This window comes from Anguilla anguilla, chromosome 1 (assembly GCF_013347855.1).
Source record: "Anguilla anguilla isolate fAngAng1 chromosome 1, fAngAng1.pri, whole genome shotgun sequence".
Classification (NCBI taxonomy): domain Eukaryota; kingdom Metazoa; phylum Chordata; class Actinopteri; order Anguilliformes; family Anguillidae; genus Anguilla; species Anguilla anguilla.
In genome coordinates, this window is record NC_049201.1 from 65,045,975 (window position 1) to 65,070,023 (window position 24,049).

The following is a 24,049-nucleotide window of genomic DNA, read 5'->3' on the forward strand; positions in this document are numbered from 1 at the left end:
GTTTGGGACAAATGACCTCTGTTTAGTCAGGTGTGTTCAGTTGCTTCCTTTGCACAGGTAAAAGAAGGCTTTCAGCTTCTAGTCTACATTCTAGGTTTTTGATTGTCTTTGGGGTCTATTATTGGTGTGTATCAACATGAGAACCAGAGTTGTGCGGAGTTGAGTCAAGGAAGCCATTATGAGGCTGAGAATTAAGATAGAACAGTCAGACACGTAGGCCAAACCTCAGGCTTACCAAAATCAACTGTTCGGAACATCATTAGTAGGCCGAGGAGGACCTCTGTAGTTGATGACCAAAAAATTCTCACTATAATGAAGACATACCTGTCTGACAGATTGGAAACACTCTTTAGGGGGCAGAGGTTGATGTGTCAGTAACTACTCTCTGCAGAAGACTTCATAAACCGAACTACTGATGCTACACTGCAAGATCCACACTGCTAGTCAGCCGCAAATCAGAATTGACAGGTTATACTTAACTAAGAATTCCATAAAAGAGCCTGCATAGTTCTGGAAATATGTCCTGTGGACAAACGGCACACTTGTATCAGTGTGATGGAAAGAGCAAATTGTGGAAGCCAAAAGAAACTGCCCAAGATCCGAAGCACCCTCACTCATTAGTGAAACATGGTGGTAGAGGTGTTATGGTTTGATCATGTAAAGGCTGCCACATACTGCAAAAGCAACAAAGGAGTTTTTCAAAGCCCAAAACTGGAAGATTCTTGACTGGTCAAGTCATTCGCGCCACCTGAATCTCATTGAACATGTTTCATAAACCGAAGAGAAAACTTAAAACTAGCTCAGGAGCAAGAGCTCAACATGACGGCAGTACAGGCCTGGCATAGCATCACCAAAGAAGATACTCAACAACTGGTAATGTCTATTAGTCACAAACGTCAAGAACTCATTGCATGCAAAGGATATTCAACAAAGTTATGTATTACACATTGCAAAAAAACATTATGGAGCTCACTTTGTATATATACCCCCTAGTTGCAGTGAAGGCAAATCTTAATCCTACAGCATACTATCACATTCTAGACAATTCGATGCTTCCCCAACAGTTAGAGGAAGACCCTTTTCTGTTTCAATATGATGATGCCCCTGGGCACACAGCAAGGTCCATAGAGAAAGGGTTTTGTCAAGAACGGTGTGGGAAAACGTGAACTACACAGAGCCCTTTTAGATCAATTGGAAAGCCAACTGAAAGCCAGGCCTTGTCACCCAATCAGTGCCCATCCTCACTAATGCTCTTCTGGTTGAATGGAAGCAGATCCCTGCAGCACTGCTCAAACATCTAATATAAAGCCTTTCCAGAACAGTGGAGGTTGTAATAGCAGCAAAGGGTGGACAAACTCCATATTAATGCCCATAATTTTGGATGAGATGTTGGGTGTCAGGTGTCCACATACTTTTGACCATGTAGTGTATATAAAGTAGGTAAAGTATCATTTAATAAACTAGCAAAACAATCTGTGACTTTCATAAACTTTACAAATTAATCTATTTTAGTTATTTTGTTTCTTTCTATCTTTCTTATCAAGTAAAGTAGAATGAATCAAATTAGTCAGTAGGCAATGATCTTGAGAAGGGTCCCTTTATACTGACCTCTCACTGACACTACTGATAACACAACTACTTACTGTTGCTTACTTTATGATCCAACTAATTTAATTCTAAAATGGTTATTATACAGAGAACCTCTGATGCATTTTACCTCTGTTCTGAAATAAAACAGCCATGTTAAATATGACCTTGGTTGACCTTGGCAAGCAAAGCTTAAGAAGATGAAATGGTAATTCAATGAAAGAATGAAAATCTAAGAATCAGTTGGAGTGGACATGCCAAGCATGTATAAATGTGTCTTGTTACTTGGGATACGCTTAGTAAATGTCAATTTAAACTCTATCCCTGAGGACTACTTGTGAATACTTGACTGGAAATCTCGATCATGACGTCCAAGTTTATTAGAAACTGTATGGTATCAAACTGAAATTTAGCATACTGTTTGTTTTTCCAGATATCAGCTCTAGGCTCTCTTTAAAATCTGAATAGCTCAGCACTCCATTACATTACATTTATTTAGCAGATGCTTTTATCCAAAGCGACGTACAAAAGTGCATATCATGGTCATTGGACAACTACAAAACACAGGTTCAGTAAGGTACGATACTCATTTCGTACAGCTATTTCTAGCCAAGAACACAGTTCAGTTCACACAGTAAACACTATTCTGACCTAACTTATGCCAAGCCAAACTAGGGAGAAGAACAAGCTACTCCGGAAGAGAAGGATAATAGGTGGTCATAAACTGCAAAGCTGAGCTGCATGCTTTACCTAAACAGAAGGTGCCTGACTCAAACAGAGCAAGAGTGAGAAGCCCACTCCAGCAAAGTGCACACTGAAACTCAGGGTCACTCTTAATCAAATTACACCCGCAATTCAATAAACTGGCATTTCTGCTCAACTGACCCGGGAGACCTCATTTAAAGTGCCCAGCTTGCTTAATCAATATGATTCTGTGATAGCCAACATAAATTACCCTATTGAAAAACATACCACAGAAGCCCCCTACTAGCGTGTTGAGCGTCAGTAATTGTATTTTATAAATGGCCTCAGCTAGTGTTAGTCCCAATCGATTTTGGTTGTAACACATAAAGTGACATCGAATAGAGAGGGGCGATTTTCATGAACAGGCCTCTCAGGAGCATCTTTAGGTGAAAATGAATGTAAGGAGCAGGGAGGGTGATCAATGCACCCCTGGCCATTACTGTCACAGAGCAGGACCTTATAGAGCTCCATAGACAAGTTCCTTCACACGCACAGCTCACCTTACAAATCCAGCAAACAATGGCTCAGAGAAAGCACAAACATTCACATTCTCTGCCCAGCACACCCATTTCATCTGAATTATCATTTTATGACAATCAAGCAAACAGCACACAGGTAGTAATTTTTAAATAACCTTCCATTCAGGAACAATAGCTTTAAGGCTTCTTAATTGAAACACAAATGGTGAAAAATATATAAATAAAAATATTCCATACCTCATAAGGCTTTGCTGTATTTGACATCATTTTCTGCTTTAATTCATTAAGTGTGGCTAATCTCCAAATCCCATTCAGCCACATGGGAAATTACTCTCATCATACAGTAATTACCTCTGTGTCTAACTGGTTGTCCCATCTTAGTCTGTGTGGATTTCCGAGATTTGAGCCATTGGGAAAGCCATGTGTTGCTGGTGGATCTAGACTATGGCCTGGCTTTTAGTGTCACACAGAGCCACATAAGAGAATGAAAAGGTCCCGTCATTATTGTTGGTTGGCCAGCAGCAGGAAATATCTTAGGATGTGACACAAAACTACCACTTCAATATTTAGCATTTACACTGCCATGAGAAGTATTTGCTCTATTATTGCATAATTACCTTTGAATGGTCAGAGCTCTTTATACAAAATGTAATATTAGACAAAAGAAACTGAGTAAACACAAAACACATTTTTAAAAGTATTATTTTGTTTATATAATGAAAAAAGTTATCAAACACCCATATCACCCATGTGAAAATGAAATTATCAGTTATGTCACCCATACTATCCGTGTGAAAAAATCATTGTCAATTATCAATTAAATTCAGCTGATTGAGCACAGCCAGGCTTGATTGGTCCAGCCCTGTTAAATCTAACCTCACTCACAATGTACCTTTCCATCAGAGTAAAGTAGTCACTACTAAGTTTATACAAGTGTCTATGCCACAATTAAAGGAAATTCCAGAAAAAAATGGGAAAAAGTTGACTAAATATATCAGTCTTAAATGAGTTAAAACAAAGCCAACCCTGGGACTCCACTGAACAACAGTTAGAGCCATTATCTCAAAATAGAGAACAACTGGAACAGTACTGAATCTTCCCAGGAGTGGCCGGCTTGCCAAGATTTCTCCAAGGGCAAAGCGACAACTCATCCAGGAAGTCACAAAAGATCCCATAAGAACATCCAAAGAACTACAGGCTTCTCTATGTTAGAGTTCATGATTCCAAAATAAGAAAGAGACTGGGGAAAAATGAGATTAGCAAGGTGGAAATCACTGCTAACAAAGAGAAACATGGTTGCCTAGTGAAAGATATATGAATCACTGGCGAGCTATAAGAGAAACAAATAGATTGCTGGTCGATATGACACAACTGGCAACTTTCTTTCTAAACAAGCTTTCAAATTATGCTAGCTTGTCATCCTTCTTAAAGATGCTTCAAAACATACACAAATTATGAAAGACTTTGTTTTACTATTTATTATTTGTTGTAACTAAAAAATGAAGCCTTTTTTTATGTAAAAATGTGCCGTTGGGCTGAAACAAATATTCATGAAATGGAATCCTATTGGTAGGAAAACAAGGAAGCAAAGAACTCTGATTGTAAGAGGGAGTGGTATCAAGAAGGATATGAAAAAGCAAAATTCCTTTAGTTGTGCTAAAATAACAAAAAAACACAGCAAGGGGCCAGCTTCACTGTTCATACAGCAAGCGGTCATCTTCACTGTTCATACAGCAAGGATTCAGCTTCAGTGTTCATACAGCAAGGATTCAGCTTCAGTGTTCATACAGCAAGGATTCAGCTTCACTGTTCATACAGCAAGCGGTCAGCTTCACTGTACATATAGCAAGGATTCAGCTTCAGTGTTCATACAGCAAGGATTCAGCTTCACTGTACATACAGCAAGGATTCAGCTTCACTGTTCATACAGCAAGCGGTCAGCTTCACTGTACATATAGCAAGGATTCAGCTTCAGTGTTCATACAGCAAGGATTCAGCTTCACTGTACATACAGCAAGGATTCAGCTTCAGTGTTCATACAGCAAGGATTCAGCTTCAGTGTTCATACAGCAAGGATTCAGCTTCACTGTTCATACAGCAAGCGGTCATCTTCACTGTTCATACAGCAAGGATTCAGCTTCAGTGTTCATACAGCAAGGATTCAGCTTCAGTGTTCATACAGCAAGGATTCAGCTTCACTGTTCATACAGCAAGCGGTCAGCTTCACTGTACATATAGCAAGGATTCAGCTTCAGTGTTCATACAGCAAGGATTCAGCTTCACTGTACATACAGCAAGGATTCAGCTTCAGTGTTTGTGCTGGCCCGAGCACAAAACAAGTATTCTTCAGGGGACAGGTGCCATATCTCTTACAAATATTACCCGTGTTTGAGACAGAAACATTCAAATAATGATAATGTGGTTTCTGAATTAACAGCACACTGGTTCACACAGCTTAATAATCAAATATTTCAATTGCAAAACCAATAAATCACTGAATCCAGGATGGTGTCATTTCAATGAAACCCAAAACAGGATGTCAACTATTTTACAGGTGTCGAAGGAGGAGCATTACCCTAATCCATCCATTGAAATGTGAATCGGGGAGCTTGATCTCTTCGTTCCAATTAAATTTGCTAAATTGCTCCCTCATTGGGTTTGATTCCTTCGGCCACTCTTTAAATACTGAGACATGCAATTAATTTTCATTTAAATAAAGTTAGCTCTCCTCAATAAAAAAGATAATGTAAAAAAAAAAAGTCAGCGGTAAGATTTAGGGTGCTTGACAACAGGTTTAGAGAGACCTCACCTTTCAGATTAGAGCCAGACCTGTAATACATCCCACTTGGGCTCCAGAGATTACCCAGATCAAGGCAAGCCTCCCTAAATGAACATATGTGAGTTCAAGATTACTGCTTATCTGCCAGAGTGAAAGCAGGCCTAAGAGAGCCGAGGTGAGCAGAGCATGTTGTCTTTCCTTTTTACCTTGACTGACGTGATTTAAGCAGCTGGTTGCTCTCTGGTATTAGCCAAGGAGAAAATCAAGGGGTGCTGTCGCTCTCAGGAAAAGACCAAGATGAGCAAACGCGTGGTATTAATGTTTTGTAAACAGCATCAGAGAAATGTAGAAAGTCCTGTCTGTTGGGCTTCTCGGTTATTTAATTATTTAATTATTATACTTTTTTTTTTTTTTTTTTTACTTCAAAATGCTTCTAGATGCCCCTTTGATATTTTTTTATTTTCCACAGACATCAAAAGCACAGAGCAAATTCACCCTGTAAAATAACAGAAGTACCATCAGGAGGTTTAATACACACTGTGTACTGAACACCTGTGTTGTAAAACACAATGCTTCTGTACAAGTAGTGTACTGTATACCTGTGTAAGACTACATAGTAAAAACAAAGATTTTACTCTATATACTGTCTTCATACATCACATATTGTCCTAATTAAGAGTTGGCCATTAAGAAATACCAGATTTATTATAAACCACAGCTGGCACATTCACTGGTTAAATGTACCAGTTTTGCTACACAGTAAAATTCTCAGTGTTAATTCAACTCTTAACAGATAACATTTGGTCCGACTATGGAATTTTATCTTTTAAGAGTTGAATTAACATTGTTAGAGTTGAATTAACACTGGACATTTTACTGTATAAATTCTGAAATTATTAGATTTGATTTCTAGACAGGACTGCAAGCTAGATGACTTTTTGTAGTATATTAGTGCCATTCATAAGCTACTACACTTAATTTGTGTGAAATGGTTTTCATATATTGAATTAAACAGCAGAAGTGCATACAAATGAAAGAACTTGGGAAAAGGTATGGATATTCAACACTCCATCAACTGTTAATGGCATCAATAATTTAAAAAAGGTAGAAGGGCAAATAAGTCAGAATCTAAAAAATAATTATGTAACCATCGACCTGATATTTACAACTACAGCCTCCCAATTTCATGGTATGACATGAGACAATACCCTGGAAATGAAAAAAAAGTTCAGTAATAAATAAGGCAAAAAAATACTGCTGTGAAAATGAGTCCATTTCTTACCCTGATTAAACTCACATTTGCCGACTCGTAGTTGGGGACACAACTAGAAAAACACTGAACTATTGTGCTGGTTCAATACATTTTTATTAATGGGCCATTTTGCTTTGTGATTTATTAACAAAATAATGCATGTTTCAGTTCCTCGTCCCGGCCACTATCTCACATGCACATACCAGAATCATTGAAATCAAGACAAATGTGTTGCAGAACTATTAAAGAATTATAAAAATGGATGTGATGTTACTCAGGTGTACATGTAAGTTCAATGTTTATAATAATTGCATTTATTTTTTTCTTAGTGACCTTAAAGTGTCCAGATAATGTAATAACTTACTATTCACTTAGCCAAAATGGGTCTGCTCATTAATCTCCATGTCATGCACGGTACATTTAAACCTTCAATATTGAAGATGGTTAAACTAGTAAATGACTGGTAAATCTGTCATTTGGCATTATAGAAACAAGAATCCCTATAATAGAGACCTCCCAAATTTGTCTCAGTTCTGCTGGCAGCAGTTAAAGTATTCAGTAGCTTACATTTGTATTTGATGAAAACATGATTCCTGCATTTAGGGTTATACATAAATGTGCGGGCATTATGAATAAAAGTGGATTTTATATGGCAGATTTAAATTTAAATGGTTTTGCCACACTGTGTTATCATCTCCAGCAATTGTAAGAGCAGGTTGACTCCTGGCCTGTTCTCCCACAAAAGCAAATTACATTTTCCCTACAGGATTTCCACCTTGACAAACACATCCTGAACAGTACTTAGCAGGTGTCCCCATTCTTCTCCTCTGCATGTACAAACTGGAGTACAAATCCACAACAGTTGCCATAAAAAAATCTGGTTATTGTGCGTGGAATTTATCTGACTACGGCAGCAGCTTGTGGGAGTAAACACAGGCCTCGTGCTCATCTTTCCACCGGTCTTCCGCACCAGACACTATGACAACACGCCACCTGCCAGAAAGCCATATGTGCGGACACAATGCGCGGCACTGGGCTGCTTACAAGTCACCACAGATCCAGGAATGGCCGTCGCCACAATATGAATCAGCCATTAAATGAACCAACGTCCCTGATGTATGTCACTCAAATCAGTTTTTATTTACGGTCACTGAAAGATCATTCATTGTTTCTCCACAGTTTAAATTTCTATTTGTCAGCTAAGGCTGTAAAATCACATAACCCCACAACATAATCTTATAGCAAATACAAGACTTATAATGTTGATTATGTACCACGATTTTTAAAACTGAATCCATCAGCATCATTTCTTTAGCTGTCACTAGAGCTCTGTGGAGGTGTTGGCAAGAAAAGGAGATGCCAATCAAATTTTCAGAATGGGTAAGATGCTTTTCAGGGTGGCAGTAAATTTGCCGTTACACTTCAAAGAGCTGTTATCTGTCACAGAACGAACTGGAGTGCTGCCCGTTGGAGCATCCATTTTCAATTCAGCGAGATCGGGAGAGACTAATACTGCGCAAGGAACGCGGCTCCACACATCACTTCAATTTTCCATTAACCTTCAATTCTTTTTCTATCACAAGGGTTGATAGCTACCATTTTTAAATAACAAAAAGTGGAATTAGCGGTGCATTTGTGCTGACTACAAAAATACTGAGCCTCAGCCACATTCAATTAGTTCTGGGGCAGTTTAGCAACGGCTGTTTGACTGCTCTCCCCAAGTGTACAAGCTGTAATGTCCCTGCAGGGAATAGTCAGCATATTTCACATTAGCTGTTTATCAGTGCAACCACCACATGTCATGGTCATTTTGGCTAAGGTGTCTATGAAGGGTCTTACTATATGATCTACGTAACCCCTTCAAGTGAAGTACATAAGCACTGATAGAAAAAAATTTGTCAACTGATTGATTGTCATAATGTGTGTTATTGTATGCCTCCATTTGAATACTGTGGCAATGTCACTTGTGAAAAGTGAAACAGTATCTAAGCCTATTAACCATTAAGTTATTTGCATTTGATGCCTTTAATAATTGATCTGCAAATTCCTCATGCTTGACAATGAATGAATCCACACAGGAACAGAACCAGTTATATTGCTGATACTTGCAGAACGTATTCACAACCACAACATATTATGGGCCTTTTGTGGAACATATATTGTAACCTAGTTGGTGATGGTCAGTTTGATTTCTGTGAGATTTAACTACTATCTGCAAACACATGGTCTATAGGAAGTTAGCTGGTAGACAGCTATTTCAAAACATATAGTGCGCTTCATCATCATATTAAAACCATATTTAAGAATTCATTAAGCCATAGCCCTATAGCGACCCCTTTGACCAGCGATGCAACCCCATTACCTGCACTCCAAGGGACAATTCTATATAAAGGAGGGCAGATTTCCGTGTGCTAAACCATGGTCTCCCTCCAGGTCTGCCATAGGCTACAATAAGAGGAGAACAGAGGGAAGAGATAAAACATCTCTTGACTCCAGCACTAGGGGGGGAGCAGGAGAAAAACTGCTTGATTGATGGGTTCAAATGAATAGGAGACAAAACCAATGGCTAAACCTTATGTCAGTTCTCAGAGCCACTCGGACCCGCCCGGCCTAAACCGGACTGGTAGAGGGCTGACTGATAAGGCCCTGTCCTTTCTGACCTACCGGCAGTAATCCGCAGCCCCAAGAGAAAAAACGCACCGCCACTAAGAATATGTAGTTGTTATATTGCACAGAATACAAAGAGTAGAACTGTTTATTTCTCTATCACTAAAAAAAAAAAGCACAACAGTTCATATATGTTTTCTGTTTACATTACTTATGTTTTCAATTTCTCATGTTTTTTGGTTTTATTTGATTTTCTCCAATTGAATTCACTAAAATTGTCATTACAAATTTAATTAAAATCAATTAAAAGCAAAATTGACTAATTAAGTGCATTCAACAATGTGCTCAATTGCGTGTGTGTAATGTACGGTGGCCATTTTGTACTGGAAGAAGTAGTGACAGCACGTGGCTCTTGACCTGGTGAAGCACAGCAGTAAGAATACCTAAAGCCATCCTACATTTCAAAATATATATTTACAAATTCCTAGTAGTAGTAGTGCTACTAGGACTTCTATCCACCCATTTGTGCCACAATACCTCAAAACATTCCTGTGGGAAAGTCCCCTCTCTGACTGATAAGTCAATTTGTGGCAGTTGATTGATTATAACACCTGTCTAATAATAGTACACCTAAATATTACACTCTAATTTACTAATAAAGTTAAAAAACCAAGACACCACACCACAGATTGTGCTTAATATATTGTCCATGTGTTGCAAACACCTGTATTCACCTGTCAATCACATGAAAGCAAACTACTCTGTTAAGTGATGTGTGTAAGAGACTTACTGTAACCAGTGTTTATTTCAGCATATGTTATAGATGAATGCTCAGTACTTGCAGTGTTTAGTGAGTGCTGTGGGCTTGGTTTTCTTTTTACTGAGCCATAGAACACCAGATGAGTTAGCCCTTTTGGCAGAAGCAGACCTTGGTCCTGACTGAGTAATGCTGCTCTTAACACAAGAGTAGCACCAGGATTTATCACCCACAAGCACCGGGGCAGAGAGGATCCAGTCATAAAGTAACCCTACTGGATTGATGGACATTTGCACGCAAAGTGCTGAGCTTAGTGGAATGTTCAGGGTCCAGACTCGCCGAACGAGTTCAGGGTTAGCACTTTGCTTCAAACGATACAGTGTTTATGAGTATGTGTGTGCGTGTGTGTGCATGTGTGTGTGTGTGTGGGCAAGTGCGTGCATGTATACTTGTTTGTGTGTGCATGCTATCATGATTTTGTGTAAATTAGTCTGTGTTTAAGTGCACACACAGTATATATGCATTCATCTGTGTATGTTTACTAAATAAAAAAAGGCTTGAAGATAAGGACAGGCCATTAATCAAGGCCCATCTATGGTAGTCATAAGCTAGTATCAACAGAGCATCCAACACAGTTTAGTTGCATTGTATGCACATGTTCATAGAATGCATGAATTTCCAGGATGGTAGCTACACATTTTCTACACTTAAAATTGTTACGGTTATGAATGTTCGGAAAGAATGTTGTTCAGGAATTACAGTCATTGACATCTGAAATGTTCAATTATGCAGTGAGTATATAGTTACAGGGAATAAAATGAGTTCCACACAACTGATTGGTTGATCTTGGTGGGGCTAGCAGTATTAGCATAATGCCACTGAAAAGAGAACTGCAATCAAAATGCCAGTTTCAACATCATGAATGACTTGAAGGAAGCATAGCCATAGCCTGGGTCTTGGGCAGAGATTAAATTTCCTCACATACACTGTTTGGCAAGTTCAGTAATCACTCTAATTAACTCACCAAATGGTGTTCATGAGTTGAAAACCAAACAATCTGCATTTATTTATATTTTGTCATAATTACGAGCAAATATTGATTGAATATATGCATACAGTGAATGCGCCGGCAGTGGAATCCCATTCTCTGAGCGTCAGTCGCTCCTGCCGCAGTTTCCCTTCAGAGACTCCCAGCATGGGATTGGGCTGCAGTGCCGTATCAGCGCTCTTCAGCGTGTCATCTCCGCAGGATTCTGACGGCGGAGCCGGGGCGCGTTTCGCGGACGCGCGGGCGGGTCTCTGGGCCGGCTGCGTGCCGGAGCGGCGGTGAAATAAATGTAATTTTGAAAATCAATATCGCAGGAATCTCAGGGGCTTTGCCGTGTAACACAATGCTGTAATTTGCTGCGTGACGAGCGATAAACTGACGCAGATTGGCGCGCTCCCCTGTTTAACAGTCATGGACTGTTTCTCTTTTACAACTCAGACACACATAAGAATTTTCACCCTGACAAAACATTACTTTAAAAAAGACACAATAAGATGTATTTGATGCAACTATTTATTTGTTTTTTTTTTTCCTTTGACTGACAGCTAAATGAGAGGCAACGTCAAGAAAACGTGTGCTTCAAGAAAAACGAACATAGGGGGTTGTGTTCAGTAGCATTACGTACTGTTCCAGAATAATGACTGACTCAACCGGTTTCCCTTCCTTTCAAAGTGCTTTTAATTGCCACAGCTGAATTTTAGAAATGACAGAAATGCCTAGAATGAGAGACCTTAGCTCAGAATGGTATCAATGTTTTTCAGGTTATTATAAAACAATGATTTCTGCTGATATTTCATGTTAGAATTTAATTTATTTTGAGCCCCCTACAGGGCCATCAACACCACTTCCAGCAACAACCTAGCTTCCCAGGAGGTCTCCGATCCAAGTATTAACCCAACAGCGCTTTGTCTTATCCAAGTCAACATACAACATGCATTTTATACTACAATAACCACTTTTTATTTTTTTTGCTGTTTTCTAAAATACAGAGATTTAAATTTTCCCGCTTCAAACATGTTGCTCTATCTACCAGCCATATTACTTCCTCTTCTCCTTATTCTGAGCTTTCATTATGTACAGTGGCTCATTGCACTGAGTAAAATGGCAAGCACATTCTATCAGTTGCTTTAAATGAAGGCCATTTATAGATGACCATTTAACTTACTTATCTGAGCAGGAATTCTGCTCAATCCTCACGATTAACCCGTGCAATGCGTACGCGAAAGCCAGCGGCAATGCGTAGTTTTAAACGATTGCCTTTCTTGACATCAAGGGGAACCTTGTCAAAAGAGCACTTTCTGGTCATGGTTGTTCGGGTAGATTAATTATCTACCTCATGATTAACACTGTACATATGAATACAACACATTAATCCAAAACTTCAAAGAAGTTGAACAGTTTAATTTGTCCCCTCTGATCTCCCCTGAGCAGCGCTGATGTACAAGCCTCAGCCCTGAATCTGCTCAGAAGTGCATTAATCATTCATGGATTTTAAATCCCTCCATAATTCTCCCTGGAGCCGGGGCTAAAATACTTGCATGGGTAATCACAATAACTTAAGACTGAGAGATGTGGAGATACGGGTGTCAGTTGTAATTCCCATTAACATTAGGTGTGAGTTCCGGATGCCGCGGCAGACATCAGTGGATCAATCATTGCCAGCACGACGACGAGCTCCTCACTCCGGTCTCAGATTCAGCCGAGTGCGAATGAATTCCGTCGCTCACTTTGTCTCCCTGGCCTACGGCAACCCTTCTGCCACCCACAGACTCGGAGCGGAATCAAACATAGGGTTACATATCTGAGAGAAATACACACCCCTGTGTTAGGGATGAAATCAAAAACGGGATGTGAAAATTCATGGCGACAGTCTTGCAGTGCAATAACGTTACTGCAACCTGGACTCGACAAACAATAAATTGAACGAAAGCAGCCTTCAGTCCGCATGCCCTTTCATAAAGAAATAAAATCGTAAAGTGGATCCAAAACAAAATTAATGTCTCCTGTTGGATATCAAGACCATCCTCTTGCATACTATGTATGGTAATACTGTACTTCTAAACAACATAAATATTTCAGCCACTATATCTGATGAACCAAAAATCTCAAACTTTTTTTGTATTATTGAACAAAAATTAACATAGACTAATATGCAATTTTCTACAAACGAGAAGAGATGGTGTCGCAACCAAACATTCCATGCAATTTATAAAAGCATTAACACAAATGTTTTTATTTCATTTTTTTAAACAAAACCAAATGTGGCACATTCTTTCTCTCTTAAAATTAATCTAGTTTATGTAATCTGTCTGACAGAACATCACAAGTGTGCAATGGGACAGATCCTCACGTTATCCATTTAATGTATCAGTGCATTCACAGCTCTGCCTAACTCAACGCCTCTGAAATGCAACCATTGGAAAACAATCTGTCTTCTGCATCATTTGCAAATCCCTCAATATATAACCAAGGCTCAGCTGAAGATAGCCCTACCTAATTACCTTCATATAAATATCATACTCATACTGTACATAACACACCATCTTTGACCTGGAAATACAAGGGAAATGACATTTTCAAGGGGTGCAGTAACCCTACTATGTGTGCTCAGAGATCAACACTATTTCATGCAATCCCATTTTATTCGGCAACCCAGCCACTTATATCAGCCATCTTATGGCTCTATTAATCCACACAGGCAAGTCAATTCAACTCAGATTGCCTTTTTTAATGAAAAACTAAGACTCCACACAACTGTTTCCCTGCATCAACTTATTGCATGCATTTTACCATAGTATACTACACACATACCGGTATAGTAATTTTACACTTTACAGCTTGAAAGATAGTTGTACCTAAATTTGTTGGAGGAATTGGTTGTAACATTAAAAATGTCAGCCATGCAAAACGAAATAAACTTCTTCATATTCATTTCAAAGCCATTTTAGAAATCATTCAGGCAGAAAATTTTTTAACCATGGTCAAAACATAGAAGCATTTTCAGGACTTATCTGCAATTCAGCCCTAAAGTGCAGCACATTGCTGTATTGTAATTAGAAATACTGTATTAGGTGTGAATTATTAATGTATGTATTTAGTTGTTAATTTACGTACCTTTACTTAACCAGGTAAATCAACAAGGAAACCTTCAATAAATGTGGTAATCTACAATTAACCTAAAATGGCCGTTACTGTTCTTTATAAAACAGTTAAATAGTTAATTTAGATACAGAATTGCACATGGTGATGAAGGTACTGGCTATGGACAATTCCAATTTATTACAAACAATTAAAGCCACTGGAATCAACCACACTCACTTCCAAGATAAAAAAACAAAATCTTTCCTTCTATATATTGGGAAGAAAAATCCTTTTGAAGATCAAACCCATATCGTGCACTGGTTCTATTTTCAAAAATCAATGTCCTTCCATGGTCAGCCTGAGCCTTGACCTAAATCCAATTGAAAATCTGGAGGAGTGCATGGAGGAGAAAATGAAAGGAGAGGACATTAATCACCGGAGCTCCAAATGACGTTCCTTCAGAACGGCCTCAGCAGCATCACTGTAGAGATGTCCACTGTTGGGGATGTCCTATGTACTCATATGCCCTCTAAAACCACATTTGTGTATGTTGCAAGACACTTGTCCATGCTGATGAAGATACTCTTTACTCAGTGCCTGGTGGTGGAGCATTTAGCAATCAGGTGTATGACCCATAATCAGCGAACCATGGCATGAACAGATAATGATGGTTCTACCGACCAGCGTATGCCATTGGCTTGTGCTAATTAACCAGCATTTTAGCAGTTTAATCAGTATTAATCAAGGTGCAGAACAAGGATGAGATGGGCCCTTTTACAATCTGATGATGATGCATATCTGTAGCACTGGTCATTAATCAGTCAAGCTACACTACAAAAAAACAAATTGTGAATATACAGCACACTACTGTTCTACTGGGTTCCAATACTCAAAAAAAGCATCAAAAAAATTATCAATGGTCAAACACTCCTTAACCATAAATTAAGGCCATTTTATCCATCTTAATTTGTGGCTTTGCTTTGTATTATAGGTAGCACATTGCACATTTTAGCTTGAAATGTCTTGGTAACAGAACACGGTAAATATATGTAATTTTGTGAGATGTTTTTAGTTTCATTTTACCTTGTTTGTTAACTAGTTGGAATTTAACCAGCAACTTGTTTTTGGCTGCATGCAAAGCAAAGAGCATTATTCACAAATGCAGTGCATATATGCAGTAAGGCATTTAGGAACGTTTCAGGGTGGTGTTTATTGATGAACTATGGCTGGCTGTATTGTTGGTTGGAATTGAAAGACTGATAAACTGAACTAATAAGATAAAACAAGATACAATATGCACGATCATACAGATGAAAAACCATCAACACAGCAGCACTAAGCATGTATATTACCCCACCAAATGGTAAAATAACATTTCAGTCAGGCCATTGATCAAGCTCAGCAATGCGTAATATAGTTTAATCCGACATAATGTGCAGAGAGCAATAGGAATCAGACAAAAACGCCACGACTGAAGATCATATTACGAGCGCGCCATTTGAACAGACCTATTTTTGCTCTCTAATTTCATTACCCTTCATGAGATGTTTATCTGTGGCAATATGAATGCTAGACATTCTGTTCACATATTCATGTGAGCAGTGGCTGCTCCGTGCTGCTCGGTGCGGGAGCCTGTCCATCCTTCATGCCTCTCCTGACGGAAAGCCGAGCCCACACACAAATCTACGGCCCATGAAGTCTCCTCATTTCCCTCACACCAGCAGGCTCCCGTTTGCTCGCCTCGCGTTGCAGACGGATGCTGAAAACTAGTAACCGTTAAGGGAAACAGCCCAGAAATGGAGCAGCCCACAACATCTCGCAGGACCTGGTCTGTGAAGCGTGGGTCTCCTTAATTACCTACTGGGTACAGCCAAAATCTCGTCTAGGACTATCTGAGCAATTGGGAAAACATATTATGATGTGACCGAATTTCGGTCTCATACAAAATCATTTTGACAAAAGACTCAAACAGTTACGGAAGTCATTTTAGTTGATATGTTTGACAGAAGGCACTGTTTTCTACAGTGGTTATTTGACATACAATACACAAAGGAATAATTAGACAGTAGACAGAATAAATTCATGGCTATATAAATTCATATGCTGTCTGGGAATAAGGAAATTAGTAAACCGTACATGTTCCTAATGCATAAAACATTTAGCTGTTGAAATAGTCATGTTATTATTCTTAAAGTTAAAATGTCCATTCTGCATCACTTTTTTGTGTAATATCTGTTATAGGATAGTTTCAAAGACTACTTTATAACTTATGTCTTGAAGAAAAAGTTTCACATTCCATTTTAAAGTATAGATTGAAACATACACCAACCATGATTTTGGTATCTTGCAAAGCTTTTGATCCCCCTTTTCAGGGATGTGAATATCTCCTATGTCTTATTTCAGCCACTAAACTCTCATTTTTCTGTCCAGGGTCATATATGAGAGAAGGTTCAAAGACATTCCAATTTAGTTGATAAAGACCCGAGAGTTCCTCTGGGGCCAGAGTAGCTTTGTTGTGAGGGTGTAGAAGATTACATAGGAACCCAAGAGACTTGTGCTCTTCTCCCTCGTTCAACTTGTTTGCTCTTTCCAATTTTACCTCCCACTCCTGTCCCAGACAGTGGGTTCAACAGGCCAAGGGATTAAAATCATAAATAGCCAAATGTGTCTATACACCATCTACCATATATTCCAAATGAAGATACATTTATATAAACGGCTAAGACGAGTTTAGTACTTTTCGTGGTAGTTGTTGCTGGTAACACATTTCTCTGGATAACAAAGAAAAAAAGAGTGAACAGCCGAACTCCTCACTGCAGGACTGTATATCGCCCCCACCTGGACCGGAGCATTATGCCACCCAAATTACATCAGTAAAAATCACAGTCTCATTGAGGTGAAGTTGAGGCTTCTCTCCACAGGCACAACTGTCCAATGAACCATACAAATGACCTATGTTACCTAAATGAAATAATTTCTGCATCTCATATGTAGAGAGTCTATCGATACCCAAGGGAATGCACATAGTGTGAAAACAATAATGAGTACCTACTCAGTTTTTATGCATTATACTGCTGACCAGTAGCTATAATACATGATTTTAGATTATTCAAAAATAGGTACATAGTGCTGCTGACAAACTCGTAACCAATATATCGGTACCAATGCTAACATTTCCTTGCAATAAGCTTAATAAACATATAGCATTTGTTTAAAATTATTCATTCTGCTGAAGCAATGTAAAATGATTAGAATACTTAATCAACCGTGAAATTGCCTAAATGGTTTCTATGAATAGAATTTTCATTAGATTTAAAAAAAAATGTGACAGTAATTCCTTCTTTTCCCCACTTTGAATAAGCAAAGACATGCAGAGAACACTGAATATTACATTTGGACTGTTTGTCTGAGCTTGACTGAGATTGTCCATTGTAGGATCAGCTTCTGACAGATGTTCATTTTCCCTGTGAACCATTTGCAGGTTTCACCACAATGGTCATGTAAGAGAAAAAAAGTCGCATATTTCAGTGAAATTTGCTGAAGTTTCAATAATCCATCTGACAATTACCTGGTAATTAATCTTCTTTCCCCCTTCCCCAGTCCCTTATTTCCTGTGTGTGTGCTTTCTTTACTCATTGCCTATCAGGATATGTGTGGTAGGCTGGAAAAGTGTGCATATGCTGAATTTTTCAGCCAGCATCTGTGAATATAGGTGTGCGCACGTAGGTGTGCACGTACACATGCACGCGTGTGTGTGGTCACCTGCTCAGCAATGCTTGCCATCCACTGGGACCTGCTCAACAACCTTTTAATTTGGAGTCTGTTGTGGCCCACTGTGGCCGCAAGGCCCCTGGGGAGCAGCCCATTCATTACCTTTAGCGTGGCAGTCACAGCGCTGAGAGGAACTTCTCTTCAATTACAGTACAACTCCATGTAGAGGCAGCAGTAAACACACTAACCAGCCCATTAATACTGCTGCTGCCAGTGTTCAGCAGCAATCCACGGGGGAACAGGCTTTCTCAATGCAGGACGGAGACATTAAGGGCTGCAGAATAAAAGCTATGTGCACCCCCCTCCCCTTAAACATGAGTGCACCCAACAGAAGAATCAACTAAAACGGGCCCCAAAAGAGCTGCGGCTGCCATATCTTCTTCACTGCAGCTTACAGAAGTAAAACCGAGAATCTAAATTTTAAAGAAACACTTTTTAAAAAAAAATGTCACTTCTTTTTCCAGGTGAACTCCTCACCAAATGCTGTGTGGGTTCCCTTATACGGAATGTGTATTTTATCGTGGTGCATTTACTATATAATACCGAATGCGTGTGAAGGAGGTTCCGAGCCACAAGCAGAACCTTTGCACTGAGCCGTGAGTAGCATGATGTACTGAGTATGCGCTCCGACACCGCAAACTGACACAGAATAAAGAGATTCCATTAAGATTGCAAGCGGCAAAGAGCTGGAATTCTTCATCAATAATGATTGCATTGTTTGGGTTTCAGCTGTTCTGGGCTGGAATGAAAAGGCTGATTGTGGATTTATGAGGAAGGCACTTCGTCATGCCCCCTTATTGATGCGTTTCTCACATTCGCGCTCAGCTCATACCTGCTGCTTCAGACTATTCTGTTTCAGGCGCGGACCCGCTCGGTTATCAGGGTCAAGGTGAGAAGACTAGACAAGGGGCTTAAAAGCAGACAAGAGACTTACAACCCGAAATGAAACGATCAAAGAACAGCTCTAATCCTCATGTGTTAAACTGCAGCCTGCAGTTAGCATACTGGATACAGAATACAAGCAATGCAGTATTAAGGATAAAAGAATAGTAAATAATTGCAACTTAAATTAGATTTTTTTTTTTTTTTCATTATCAAGCTTGGAATGTAAGGAAACATGATCATATATAGGGTTTACATTTAATTTGATTCCAAATACAAAAGGAAGATTAAATTGCATGGCCACAGTAGGCCTAACGTCTTCATATTTGGAAACAATATTTTTATTATTATTATTATTATTAAATTATGATGATAGTACATTTGAAGTTTGTTTTTGTGCCACTATGTAAAAAAGCATCCACCCATGCAATTGTTATGTGTAATGAAAAGTAATGTTACAAATAGATTCATTTAGTGCATACAAATTAATCAATGTAAAACACTGCAAAAGACCTAGGCAGTGTGTGTGTGACCATGGTTTTACGCAGGTGAGTTATTCGGTAACGGCATTGTAGTTACTGGCTTCTGCATTGTTTTTAATAAATATAACAACATAAAAATACGTGCACGATTGCGTTTGTCAAAAGCGCTTTATGCCTATCTCTAAACTGCATGTAAACTTCAAGCGGACGATTAGAGCTGTCCATGGTCCTGAATTGTGTACGTTTGCAAATCCATAATCGTTTCAAAGGCGCATAAAACCTTTTGTATATAATAATAATAATAATAATAATAATAATAATAATAATAAACTAAAATAGTTATTATTCTAAATTTGAGAAGCTTAAGATTATTAAGATACTCAATGTTTTAATATGCAAACTATTTGCTAAAGATAGTTTTTTGGATGCTTATGTCTGTATTGATCACCATTCTCAAATATTTTTACTATTTACTTATTTTCAAAAGATAATAAGGAAATTTATTTTGAGGAAATATTTCTTCTTGCCAAGTTAACAAAATGTGTTTTAAGCTGGACGAATATGTAATTTATCTATCTAAGGATTGCATCCTAATAAAATGTGATTAATATACATAGAAAACGTTTACAGTGGACACATTCACTTTAGTGGCAGTCGATGTTATTGTTATAAATAGAAAAGAAAAAGAAGAAAAAGAAAACTGATAGGACTCAATGGATACTCGAATTCAATCAGCACACTTGCAGAACCAACGTTCTTCCAAAAAGAGATAAGTGCTTGAGGCATTGACAGAAGCGAGAAATCTGCTGAAGATGTAGTATTGTTTAACTTTAACTCGAGTGCCATTCTTCAGTTGTTAAGCTGTATAAGTTACACACTCTCACGAAGAACTCGAATACCCTTAAATAGCCGTCAACGTATGAACTTAAAATTTCTAAAACTTTAAAAGTGTTCAGGCATACCAAGTAATTTCAAGTCGTGCCGCGCCATCCTTTTCCCCTCGCAAAAACACCACCGCCGCTAATTGTGATCTCCTCTGTTAAATAAACTCCGGGGTGCTCATTTATTGAAATTTTCTTCAGGCATAATTGCTACCAACGTTTGCTTTCAGAAGGCAAATCTCAATCGTATATGTTATTTAATGTCGTCAACATAATACTGTATGCTAATAGTGTAGAGTTTGATTGTAGAATCGTTGATTCAGGGACGTAAAACAAATTCAAAACACAATTCCAACAATACAAACACTCAAAACAAACCTCTAAAGTTCCAAAATGTTGGCATACCTTGTCTCAAGTTGTTTAGTGGAAGCAGATGCAATTTAAACATTTTATCTACTATATTTTAATGAAAAAAAAAATAAATGGCATGATCCCTTACTGGATGTGTAACTCAGTTCTTAAGTTTACACAAATGTGTGTGATAATAGGCCTATGATATCAGTACTGAAAACGACAGTAAATCAATCCGTGCATGAGCACTCACGTTTGACACGGACAAATAGCCGAGGCACGTTATCTAAGAAAATGCATCAAATTAAAAAAATAAAAAAATAAATAAAAAAACCTTGCTAAATGTTCAATACCCGTGCCTTACGAGATTTATATACTAGCTTCACTGAACAATTAAAAAATACATTGCATTTTCAATGTTAATGCTATTTTATGTTCTCCCTGAAACAAACGTGCAGAGGGAAGAGTTGTGTTTGTTTGCTTATTTTATCAATCCTATCAATTTTTCAATTAAAAATGTTTTGCCATTCCTAGAGTTCCGAAGGGAAATTTGCATACCACGTATTCCAAATGGAAAAATGTATGGGTTGATAAAACTTTTGAATAAATGCGTCCGAAAGAAAATATCCCGCATAGTCCAAAACAAACGTTCCTCAGAAGTAGGCAAGCTGATGTTGAGGGGGGAAAAAAACTTACAGTTTTGAAAGCACAATTTCTGTTTTTAGAATAGGTTCATAGCAAAACGCTTAATATGAGAAAGTTCTATCATATCACATTGCAAGGGAACGTGTTTAAAGACCAGCGTTTAAAAACGGAACCGTTTGCTTGTGGTAGTCCTATATTTGATTTGAACCTTGGAGAAGCCTTTGTAAAGTGGCACCAGACGTGCACCTCATTAGCTTCATTTTATCATATAGTTCATGAATGCAATGAAATAGAAATGTGTTTAAACAGCATGCAAATGTTTTTTTTTTTTTTTTTTTTAGAAAATCAACCAACATTATTTTATGTAGCCTACTAATATCATGTCAGAAGTATGCGTTGTTATTTAATTCGGAATTATATATTATCCGCAAACATACGCGCTAGTTCCTTTGACAGTCTAATAAAAAATAAATGTTTTCTTACAAGTTGCTTCATGGTCATAATCAAGCCACTACTATTGCAAAGCGATGCCTTAGTTTTTGTGATACGGTAAGGCTCACCTTAACAAACAAGTGAGGGCAAAGACTGTTCCGTGTTCAGTTAAGCATGGAAATCTATCATTTATAGTGTTAATTTTTATCATGTGGAGTAATCGAGTGCCCAAATTAAGGTAAAAACTCAAAATTTAAAGTGACACAAATACAATTAAAATGTAGGATTTACCATGTTACATAATTAGGAGAATAACATTGTCTAGCAACATAACTACGGTTAGGCCTACACCCCTCTTTTAAGCTTTTTGTCAGTACCAAACACAGCTTTTCATAGATGTGTTGTTTCCGTATAAATAGCTTACACAGAAATAACAATTACCTAAAATTTTCTCTGAAATACATGAATTCAATACAAATATCTATATTTTCTGTCTTTTCATATAGTACGTTCTGTTGTGGAAGTACAGTGTCTAAAATGTTCCCATTACAATATAAATAGACGCAGTTGATTCGTAAAGTGAAGATTTCCACCAGGGTTTTGCTGTCGAATAAGCTTCTGGATTGTGTTCTCTGATGCCATGTTTTGAGCGCCCTCCTGAGGAAGTACACTTGAATTGCAACTTACTCTGCTATGATCCTTAAAAGATGATGTGTCAAATGACTGTAAGTTGTAGGCCAAAGTTATTGTTTGTGAAGTAGATGTCCGGTACTGTATCAGTGCTTTAGATTATTTGACTTTACGTGTAAATACATTTTGACAAATGAGAACTTATTATTTTGCGCAATTAAATATTACGTAATTTTGAGCATGTAATAGAGTGACAAACATTAGTGATCATTATCTATGTTATAGCATGTCAGATGTCAGATCTGGAAGTTATGCGAATATAGCCTATGCTATCGCAAGTTCGCAACGGAACGGCAGTATACGTAGATAATGTCCAATTGGAATCTGCCATACAAACATTTTAGTTTGAAAACCCTACTGAACGTATTTTACCCAATTACTGAACGTATTTTCTCGACTAAGCTTCCTAATGACATATATTTATTCACGTCGAAGCGATGTATTTAAAAAGTTATTCAATGCGAGGAGAAAATGACAAAAAGAGCCAAACTTACCAGGTAGATAGCATGTGCTAGGAGAAAGACCGCGCACCAACACGTCGCCTGCATTCTCCTTGATCTTAAACTTCCAGTGATTTCCCTTCGCTGGCTCTTTTGTCTTCTAAGAACATAGATCCACCTGGTATCCGGTTTACATAACAGGGAAGCCCCTCACCAGCCTAATAAAAATGACATAAAACACCCCATGACCAGAAAAGAAGCTTATACTTGAAACGAACTAAGGCTACACATAAATTAATCCAAAGAGTGAAGCAATCTCATATTTCAGGGAATGCCACAAATTCAGTGGAAAATGATAGTTTGTGATGAGTCCTGATCTGTGATTGTCGCGTGGCGTTGCAGAGCTAAAGACGCAGTCCTTTCTGAAAGGGACAGTGGTTTTAGTGGGACCGATCTTTACTGGTGCCCAATGTTTTATATCGCGCGCTCTGTAATGTACTGTTTCAACACATCCTGTGATGACCACGGAAATACCCCGCGAGGGACTAAGAAAAAGAAAGAGAAGACGAGAGAGAGAGAGAGAGAGAGAGAGAGAGAGAGAGAGAGAGAGAGAGAGAGAGAGAGAGAGAGAGAAAGAGAGAGAGAGAGAGGATTAAAACAGGATGAGACTTGTTCGAGAGATCAGAGACCGAGGGAGCCTTGAAAGACGTACTGAAGCACAACAGACTAGCGTTTCATGGCGAGAAGCACGGAGCATCCGCTTACACATAAAAACGAGTCGACAGTTGCACTTGTGATTTCGGCTCCAGTCAAACTTACTCCAGTGCATAGTAGAGAGACACCCTAATGTAAACTGTTTGCCAGACAGCTCTTGGTCAGGTATCTCATGGAATAAAGTACTTAATAGCATGCATATATTTATGGAAAACAGAGTGCATTTCTTATGCTTCCCTTGCAAAACCACGTGCAGATAATTTTGCTTATTTCCCTAATTTTGCTTATTCCCCCAATTTATGGATGCTTGCTTCACATTATATCTTACATTTATTTACTTGTCTGATTGAATGGGGTATTTAACTCAGAATTCCCTTCCTTTTCAAACTTGGATCTGCAGTAAACTTGATTCTGAATATGCATCCTT

General features: G+C 38.4%; 1 protein-coding gene across 1 annotated transcript in view; it reads right to left on the reverse strand.

Moving 5' to 3' along the window:
• The window catches only part of LOC118223240 (neurexophilin-1), a 36,763-nt gene extending 13,143 nt beyond the window's left edge, over window positions 1-23,620 (reverse strand). The window contains exon 1 of the mRNA XM_035409496.1: window positions 22,963-23,620. Coding sequence (XP_035265387.1) covers window positions 22,963-23,016 — 54 coding nt within the window. The 5' untranslated portion in view covers window positions 23,017-23,620. The remainder of the gene's footprint in view (window positions 1-22,962) is intronic.
• Between the last annotated feature and the right edge of the window lie 429 nt (window positions 23,621-24,049).